The following is a 10,104-nucleotide window of genomic DNA, read 5'->3' as shown; positions in this document are numbered from 1 at the left end:
CATCAAAATACATGATTAATTTCTAATTCAAAAGAAACTGTTTTTTGCTTTTATTTTTGGCAGTAGAGGAAATCTTTCATTGGCTTTATTTAAATGTTACACTTTTGATGATTTAATATGCATAAATCCCCCAGGAGACGTGTTGCGTGTCAACGATTTCAACAATATGTAGTTATTATGGCTCCTGACAGAGCAGTTCTATGATCATATATGTATAGACTATATTATTATAACTACAAATGCAGAAAATGTAAGCAGCATTTCAAAGTTGAGAGCTTGTAAAACCCAAAAAATGAGCTCATTTAACAGCTTGCATCATTGTCAATGTTCTGATCATAGGTTTTGTATGTAATGTCCGAATCTGCAGAACAACTAGTGACTATAACTTTCAGATAAGTGTAGAGAACAAGAACAACAGTTCCTCCTCAGAAGCTTGTCACACTAGCAGAAACATTCCATCACTCACACATCTCTGAAGAATGCTGTTGATTCCAGGAAAGAAAGCTCATTACGCCAAACAAAGCTTTGTGTCGCAGCCACAGACTTTAATGTCCCGTACATCAAACATCTAATGTGAAGGTCCATCTCTCCCAGTGTGCAGTTCATGCATGGCTTCTAGAACAATCCTACTCTAAGGAAACATGTAAACGCTGCATTGCGTGTAATAATCTTGTTTTTTCCTAAATAAGACAAGTGGATGTATTTAAAGAACAGTCTGCATGAGGTCTTTCTACACATTTCTCTGTCAGTAACACAACAAGAGTGTTCTCCACTGGTTTTCATTTGCTGTAGAAGCTGTTCCTGAAGTGGTCTTTATACAGGCGGACCCATCTGATTCTGCCTCTCTTGAGAGTGCCCAACTGACAATTTTACTATCCTCAAAAAAAATCCTTAAATAAAACACTTAACTGAAAACCAAATTCATACTCAGTTTTACATCTTTTCTCCGACAAAGTGCCATATCTCATAATTTTCTCAAAATAAATTAAACACAAAGAAATGCACAACATATACATATTAACAAAAGTTTCATTCACACTTTCATTGTCTCCTGTGAGTCTCTGTGTGATCCGATGAAACTAAGTCAGTGTCTACTCTCACATTAGGCAGTGAAAACTTAACGAATTGATTAGATTAACTGCTGGTGTTAATTTTGCACTGTTGAGATGTTCCATCATCAGCCAATCATTGTCTTCTGTTGTCGAGAGGCGGGCTGTAACTCAGGCATGGCTGACTGGCAGTTGTGTCAGCGAATGGGAGCTGAGTGGCTGAAGCAAAAGTGGGTCCGGACTTTGGACTAAGGGAGTCAAAAGAATGAAAAATGATGAATGCAATCGAGAGACTGTGACTTCAAATCAGAATGTTATCTCTGTGACAATAACTACACCTTTTCAAACCCGGATTTAATAAACATTTATTTTCTGTAGTAGAGAAGTGATTCCTTAGGCAGCCGTACAGACTATACACAGCATACGTCAGCACTGGGCTAAAAAGCTTTGGTGAGTATGTTCATGTTTCTCACCATCCATATAAGTCAGTGTGGTGAGGAGGGGTGCATCTGGGGAAATATAGGTTGTGTACTGCAGGTCCTCCATCAAAGGTGGCGTCAGCTGACCAGGAGCAAACGATGTCATCAGGGAGGAGCCAGAATTTGGGCTGATGTATTTCTTTTGACGAGCTCGACAGTTCTGAAACCAAACCTGAACAGGGAGAACGGACTGATAACTGGATTTAGAGCCCGATTGCAAGATTTGACTCCTGCAGCTTCACCGTACAAAGCTATCATGCTCTCTCTATTGGGAGAATGTATACCAAGTGCTGAAGTTGATTTCTCCATCAAACGTTTTGGTGTTCACTAGTGAGAGGCTTTACCTGGATAACCCTGCGGCTGAGACCGGTCCTCTCTGCCAGTTTCTGCAGAGTCTGGGCGTCTGGGTTGTTATCTTTAGTAAACTGAGTCTGCATCACCTACACATGTAGAGATTACACATTAACATGGTTCAATGTTTTGTTGAGTTTGATAATGTAATAGTAACAGAGTTCAGTCTGTGTTCAAATACAATGTAGACTGGAGGGCAGACAACACCAGAACTAGTGACCCATACATTCACTATGAATACCCTCACATACAGTTGTGGTCAAAAGTTTACATACACTTGTAAAGAACAGAGACCCTTCACACAGCAGCTGATTTTGATCCGTCACAGCAGGATAAACAGGTGTAAGTGATTAAATGAATTATGCTCCCATTCCATTTAGTGTATCACAGCCGTTCCAGTTAGCCAGCATGCATTATACCTGAATACTGACCCGCCTAAATACAACAGGGCTATAATTAAAGTTATTAGTCAGTTACACCTGTGAAAGTTACTAATGCAATGAGCACACAGCTGCTCAGAATATCAATTTCCAAGTTATTCAGTACCACACTTGTATCTGCTGCCAGCAGGTGGGGCTGCTTTGCCCCACTTGGCACTGATACTATGATTGGTTGGAATATCCAGTATTCCACCTCGGTATCACATCTGTTCATCTCATTGATAGACTGTATCTGAGCACACTGCACACCCAGGTGAATGTCTCAAGGGTTAGTTGAGTGTAAAACAGAGTTAAAATGAGAGTGAATGTTTGACACGTGACTCCAAATGAACGCTATGTTGCTCTGTTACTGCTGAATGTGTAAATACAGTTGTGGTCAAAAGTTTACATACACTTGTAAAGAACATAATGTCATGGCTCTCTTGAGTTTCCAGTTATTTCTACAACTCTGATTTTTCTCTGATAGAGTGATTGGAACAGATACTTCTTTGTCACAAAAAACATTCATGAAGTTTGGTTCTTTCATGACTTTATTATGGGTTAACAGAAAAAGTGACAAAATCTGCTGGGTCAAAAATACACATACAGCAACATGAATTAGCAATTTTGGTGACTTAGAAAGTTGTGTCAATGAAATGAGCTTCATAGCATGGCCTCTTAACTTCTTGTGAGTGATTATGAGTGACTACAGCTGGTGACTTCTCTGAGGCCATTTAAATAGGGCTCATTGGATACAAACGCCCACAAACGCTACAATGGGAAAGTCAAAGGAGCTCAGCATGGATCTGAAAAAGTGAATCATTGACTTGAACAAGTCAGGAAAGTCACTTGGAGCCATTTCAAAACAGCTGCAGGTCCCAAGAGCAACAGTGCAAACAATTGTTTGTAAGTATAAAGTGCATGGCACTGTTTTGTCACTGCCACAATCAGGAAGAAAACGCAAGCTATCACCTGCTGCTGACAGAAAATTGGTCAGGAGGGTGAAGAGTCAACCGAGAACCACCAAAAAGCAGATCTGCCAAGAATTAGAAGCTGCTGGAACACAGGTGTCAGTGTCCACAGTCAAGCGTGTTTTGCATCTCCATGGACTGAGAGGCTGCCGTGCAAGAAGGAAGCCCTCGCTCCAAAAGCGGCACCTTAAGGCTCGACTGAAGTTTGCTGCTGATCACATGGACAAAGATAAGACCTTCTGGAGGAAAGCTCTGTGGTCAGACGAAACAAAAATCGAGCTGTTTGGCCACAATGCCCAGCAATATGTTTGGAGGAGAAAAGGTGAGGCCTTTAACCCCAAGAACACCATGCCTACCGTCAAGCACGGTGGTGGTAGTATTATGCTGTGGGGCTGTTTTGCTGCCAATGGAACTGGTGCTTTACAGAGAGTAAATGGGATAATGAAGAAGGAGGATTACCTTCAAATTCTTCAAGATAACCTAAAATCATCAGCCCGAAGGTTGGGTCTTGGGCGCAGTTGGGTGTTCCAACAGGACAATGACCCCAAACACACATCAAAAGTGGTAATGGAATGGCTAAATCAGGCTAGAATTAGGGTTTTAGAATGGCCTTCCCAAAGTCCTGACTTAAATCCCATTGAGAACATGTGGACAATGCTGAAGAAACAAGTCCATGTCAGAAAGCCATCAAATTTAACTGAACTGCACCAATTCTGTCAAGAGGAGTGGTCAAAGATTCAACGAGAAGCTTGCCAGAAGCTTGTGGATGGCTACCAAAAGCGCCTAATTGAAGTGAAAATGGCCAAGGGACATGTAACCAAATATTAGCACTGCTGTATGTATATTTTTGACCCAGCAGATTTGATCACTTTTTCTGTTAACCCATAATAGTCATGAAAGAACCAAACTTCATGAATGTTTTTTGTGACAAAGAAGTATCTGTTCCAATCACTCTATCAAAGAAAAATCAGAGTTGTAGAAATAACTGGAAACTCAAGAGAGCCATGACATTATGTTCTTTACAAGTGTATGTAAACTTTTGACCACAACTGTATTTACACATTCAGCAGTAACAGAGCAACATAGCGTTCATTTGAAGGCACGTGTCAAACATTCACTCTCATTTTAACTCTGTTTTACACTCAACTAACCCTTGAGACATTCACCTGGGTGTGCAGTGTGCTCAGATACAGTCTATCAATGAGATGAACAGATGTGATACCGAGGTGGAATACTGGATATTCCAACCAATCATAGTATCAGTGCCAAGTGGGGCAAAGCAGCCCCACCTGCTGGCAGCAGATACAAGTGTGGTACTGAATAACTTGGAAATTGATATTCTGAGCAGCTGTGTGCTCATTGCATTAGTAACTTTCACAGGTGTAACTGACTAATAACTTTAATTATAGCCCTGTTGTATTTAGGCGGGTCAGTATTCAGGTATAATGCATGCTGGCTAACTGGAACGGCTGTGATACACTAAATGGAATGGGAGCATAATTCATTTAATCACTTACACCTGTTTATCCTGCTGTGACGGATCAAAATCAGCTGCTGTGTGAAGGGTCTATTATCACCAATGTTAAACCATGGGGAAAATATGAAATGGCGCATCATGTCAACTTATGAAAAAATTGTGTAACTTTCTGGTTTTGTATATGTCCAAAATAGTTGTTGCTCCACTATTTCTTTCCCACCTGCACTACACTGCAGTCAAAAGAAAAAATAGCCCAGTAATCACAGCAGCAGACGAGCCGAGCCACAGACTGGTTTGGCCGTACCTGTAACTGGTCAACAGTGAAGCTGGTCCTGGCCCTCTTAGCAGGTCTAGTCATGGTGCTGGACTCGTCTTTCTCTGCCTCCTCCTCGTCTACTTTTGGTTGCTCTTGAAGACAAGACGTGTAACAAGGGTCATTTGACATGTTTGAAATATGGCCCCCGGTTCAGAAGAGCTCCTCCTGCGGGCATCTTCCGAGTTACTGGCACATGCCTTGAGTATTTGGTATCAAAGCTGTCCTCTGTGAACTCTTAACATTAAGTTATATTCTTTTTATAATCAATCTTCTGACTTTTGTCTGCCATCGCTCAACCAGTCCCTTGTTACCCGTCCCTTTACTCACCATTTTCTTTGGTGCGTTTGATGTTCTCCATCATGATGTCATAGTGGGACCGGCAGAAGACCCTGTTCTCCAGCAGTCCGCATTCCTCCCCGGTGGACAGCTGGCGCTTACAGGAGGTGCAGGAGAAACAGGCCAGGTGGAAGGTGCTGCCTCGAGCCCGGCGCACCCAGTCGCTGGAGTGGATGTTACGGCCACAACGGGCGCAGCGGGTCCCATACCTCCTGAACAAAGACATGGAACAGGACGAGAGGTGGAGCAGTCCCTCAGCTTTGGTTTGAGGTGTGATCGGGTTATTGACCAGTGATGGTATCATCTAGTCAAGTGATCGGTTTTTAAGGAGATGCTCTGAGCAAGTCTCACTCATTTTACCCTGAGCTTTAGATGCCGTGCTACAGGGTAAATATTTAAACTAATAGATATCACTATAAAACTTCACCAGTTCATTACCTACCTTCACACAATTATGTGTTGTATTACAAGTCTTCTGATATGTTTAAAAATGCAAACGAGACATGTCCTTTTTAATATGCACTAACTTGCATACATTTCCAAAAAAAGAAATCTGAACAAGTCAGGTTCAAAATGATTGTTTAATTTTTTTTGACATATTAGAGTCAAAAGGGTTTTACAGAGGGAATTTTGGATCTCTCTTATCGGTCCAGAAATCAGAAAATACTTTTAACAGCCATTAAAAAAAATCCTTAATATATTAATGCTATAGTAATAATAATAATAATAATAATAATAATAATAATAATAATAATAATAATAATAATATGTAAGAGCTACTGAAGAGGAGATTTCTGGCTCAGAGTCTAAGAAAAAACTAATTTAGAGAAATGGCCTTTACAAGATACAAGTTGTGAAATTACATACATATTTCAGTTTTCTGAAATGCTGTTTTAATATGCAAATGATGTATTAGTTAATGCTAACTTATGGTGAATTTAGAAGAAATCTACAGACACAAATAAACAGTGTATGCTAGATGTTTTCTTTGCACTAGTCTGAAGGAAGAGATTTCATGGAAGCAAAATAGCCCAAAATCTCAAAATGAACCAATCCTTTGTAAACAAATGGTTATCTATTGTGGAGCGATCACATTCATTTCCCCCTGGTGATAGAGCTGTATAGACTGTTTTCTTGTCTGCTCTCAGAGACACAGATACCCGGGTTCTCCTTATGCTGGGCCTCTTAGTTTCTCCTCAGAGCTCAGTCTTTGTTAAAGCTCTTCTCGGCCTACATGGGCTCTGGGAGTAATGTGCACGTATACTTTATTGAGAGACTCCACCTCTTAACGGTTAGTCAAAATAAAATAAAAGCCATGTTCAAAACAGTCTGTGCACAAAAAAAAAAAAAAAAAAGAAGCACCAGCACAGACTGTCTGAAAAGCTCATTTTCAGATCTTAAATGATCTGGTCAGGTATTATAATGTTTAGTCAAGAACCCTAAGAAGAAGGTCACTGGAGAGAACACTGTGTCAGCACTGACTCACCTGAAGTAGTCCAGTTTGCAGAACACCTGTTTGTCCTTGATGTAGCAGCTCACGTGTCGCCCCAGTGATGTGTTACAAACACTGCACGAGAGGCAGCGCACGTGCCAGCACAGGTTGTTCACCTGAGATGGAGAATTTTTTTTTTAGCAAGATATGACTTACAAATAACATTTTACACACCCTTTAGTGGTGTGTTTTATAACTGACAGCAATAGAGGATGCTCAAGTTCTTCACAATGCATTTATTTTAGTGACTTTAGAGAATTTTAGATGATCCTACTGGTTATTCACAACGAGCTACTTAGCTTATATGCTAATATGCTTATCAAGGAATGTAACTATGAGTGCATAGCATAGACTGCAGAATTTGAGAATTCTGGTGTATCACTTTGTATTTTTAAAATTCAGATAGCTTATTCCTCAATTAAAGACTAACTGTAACATATACAAAACTATTTATTTTTAAACAAACAAAATACCCCCAAAAAAACAGTTTGCCTTACCAGGAGCCTCAGCCTACATTATTCTTTATTTTAAGAAGAAAATAATATCTATGTAAGGTGGAATAATTTACACTGAGCAAAAATAAGTGTCTATATAATTAACACAAATAGCCTAAAGTAAAGTGATGCACTGATTTGTCCTACTTGTTGTTGTTATATATATATATATATATATATATATATATATATATATATATATATATATATATATATATATATATTTATATATATATTTATATATATATATATATATATATATATATATATATATATATATATATATATATATATAATTATGCGTGTGTCTGACCTTGAGGAGGTATCTGTCCACTATATCCTGGCCGCAGGAGGTGCACAGGGTTTTCCCCTGCAGGGAGCCCACAGTGCGGACGGAGGCCGAGGAGGACGAGGAGAGGGAGGACGGAGAGTAGGAGTCCTCCTCGAAAATGTCCTCAGGCCCAGAGGAACCCTGTCAGAAGCAAACAGTCTGAATGTCACCACACTTAGCGTTTAACCGTGTTAGAGTAAAAGAAATAACATTTCATAAAACACACATCACAACGAATTCAGCGCGTCGTTGAGTTTGAAAGTTCAAGTAAAACAAGGGTCCGACTTTTGAGACGTGTGAACATAAAACAGCGTTTGTTTGGCTAGAATAATATATGCTATTATAAAAGGCTAAATGTTCTGCCCCGTTGCTTTATTTAGCGGCACTTTGAAGTGCGCGCGAGCTACATTTGGACCCTTCACACAATGTCTACAAGCTGAGAGACTTCGGAGAGAATAAGTAACGTTAGCAGGTTTGGAAGTGAAACACCTACTGTGTCGACATAAATGTTTCCTTGTTGCAGCTGAGTGAAAACAGCCTCCGCAGGTCTCCTTTCATCCTCCGACATTGTGTCAGCGAGTCCGAAATGATGCACGAGACACAATGACGACCAAGCTGCTACAGTTCCGTTCATATTTCCATGACAACCGCTGTCATGAGCCCACACGCTAATAAAGTTGACCCACCGAAAACAAAATACTCGCTAAAACTTTTTTGAAGGAATTTTTTTGTGTGTCTTTATTTTTATTTATCGTATTTTTATTTTTGTCGTATGTCGTAGTGGGACCGGACTGGTCCACATATTCACTTTGCCATGGAAGCCATAACGAAGTGTCCATGTGTACGATTAGCTAATCGTTCTCGGGGAAACCGGCCTCGCGCACAGCTGAATATGATTCCGACTAATTGTGTTCAGGTGCGCACGTGCGCATGACTAGGAGCCATCAGCCGGGCACTGATGAGTCATTACCTGTGTGTCAGACGGCCCGGTGTGTTCACCTACACACACCTCTTTAACAAGAGGAGGTCCACCTGAGAACATGTCCCGTGAAACATGGTCACATATCAATGCTGCCCTTTATCTGTTAAAATTAAAATAAATAATAAAAAATAAATAATAATGCTAATGGTAATCATAATACGTGATAAATATTATTATTATTAGTAGTATTAATAGAAGTAGTAGTAGTAAAAGTAGTAGTGGAAGTAGTATCAATCGGAATAATAATAATAACAGCACAACAATTAGATGAAATTTTATAATTGGCTCATTCTGCACCCTTCACATTACATTTTGGGCCAAAGATAGGCCTGTTGGAATAATTATCATTTTGTAATGTTCAGCTGCTTTTATTGGATGTTGGATAAATAATGTGAATATACTAATGCAGGCCTAAGCACATTTTGGATTGACCTCTCATCAAAGAGAGCGGAATAATATAATAACCAAATAATGGATAAAACTAAATAATAAATCCTACACGCATTGGCCCCGTATTTGTTGTTGTTGTTGTTTTGGCATCTAAAATGAATTCTTAATGTCACTTTTATGATTTGGACCTACATGGTTTCACTGCATTATGTTTCGGTTACACAATGGAATATTGGTAAGTGGGGTAACAGCAGATGTTTAAATGATTTTCACACCTTTTCATTTGCACAAAATAATAAAAAAAAAATTAAATAACTTGAGAAAATAGCCCTATACAATCCTCCATAAAATAAAGAATATTAGAGGTTGTTTTTTGCATGGTGGATTTAAAAGAAAATAATCAGTCTAATAATTCAATTGCGGTAATAACTTTTTTCAGAATTAATTAATTCAGTCTATTTAGCTCAGACATGCTGTGCTATGACTAATATTTATTCATAAGACCCACATATAGTCAAATCTTTTTGAAGTCGGACACTTTCTATAACTTTTTACTCACCACGCTGTTGGAGACACAGTTAAACATTTTCCCGCAGCATCTGCCGGCACCTCCGGTACATCCTCCGTGCGGGACAGATGTTGGTCGTATATTCCAGAGCAGCAGACCGGGAACCCGACCCCGGTATCTTAGTCCACTGTTTACTCCTTCTTGTCAACCCCACTCCCTCAGCCTCGCTTCGTGCTTTTCTGAGGACTTAGTTCTCTCACTATATGTGAGCGCCACAACTCTCTCCCCCCCCCCCCCCCCCCCCCCCCCCTTGCTATTTTAAAGCAGCCCGGTGCACCTCCCACTGTGATCGGACCAATGAACAGTTCTAGGATTATTTATCGTGAGGAGCAGTTTTTTTTCTTTCTTTTCCTTTAAACAACTAATACAAAAACTAAATTATTGTCATTGTCATCACGGTTCAAACTTCAATTCAGGCTCCTGCAGTAGAACCTGTGTGTTGACATTAT

At 39.8% G+C, this 10,104-nt stretch overlaps 1 protein-coding gene across 1 annotated transcript; it reads right to left on the bottom strand.

The window, feature by feature from the left end:
* Positions 1-953: 953 nt before the first annotated feature.
* Positions 954-9,706, bottom strand: LOC137892867 (LIM/homeobox protein Lhx8-like). The gene is made up of 8 exons (XM_068738268.1): positions 9,647-9,706; positions 7,698-7,856; positions 6,885-7,006; positions 5,390-5,610; positions 5,051-5,154; positions 1,873-1,968; positions 1,523-1,700; positions 954-1,297 (listed from the first exon to the last, which is right to left on the bottom strand). The coding sequence occupies exons 1-8, from the start codon at positions 9,671-9,673 to the stop codon at positions 1,221-1,223; spliced, it is 984 nt and encodes a 327-aa protein (XP_068594369.1). The 5' UTR covers positions 9,674-9,706; the 3' UTR covers positions 954-1,220.
* Positions 9,707-10,104: the final 398 nt, after the last annotated feature.

The sequence above is a fragment of the Cebidichthys violaceus genome, unplaced genomic scaffold (genome assembly GCF_023349555.1).
Source record: "Cebidichthys violaceus isolate CVI_PGR_0920_01 unplaced genomic scaffold, fCebVio1.0.p SCAF_8, whole genome shotgun sequence".
Classification (NCBI taxonomy): domain Eukaryota; kingdom Metazoa; phylum Chordata; class Actinopteri; order Perciformes; family Stichaeidae; genus Cebidichthys; species Cebidichthys violaceus.
This window is presented reverse-complemented; position numbering and strand designations above follow the sequence as displayed.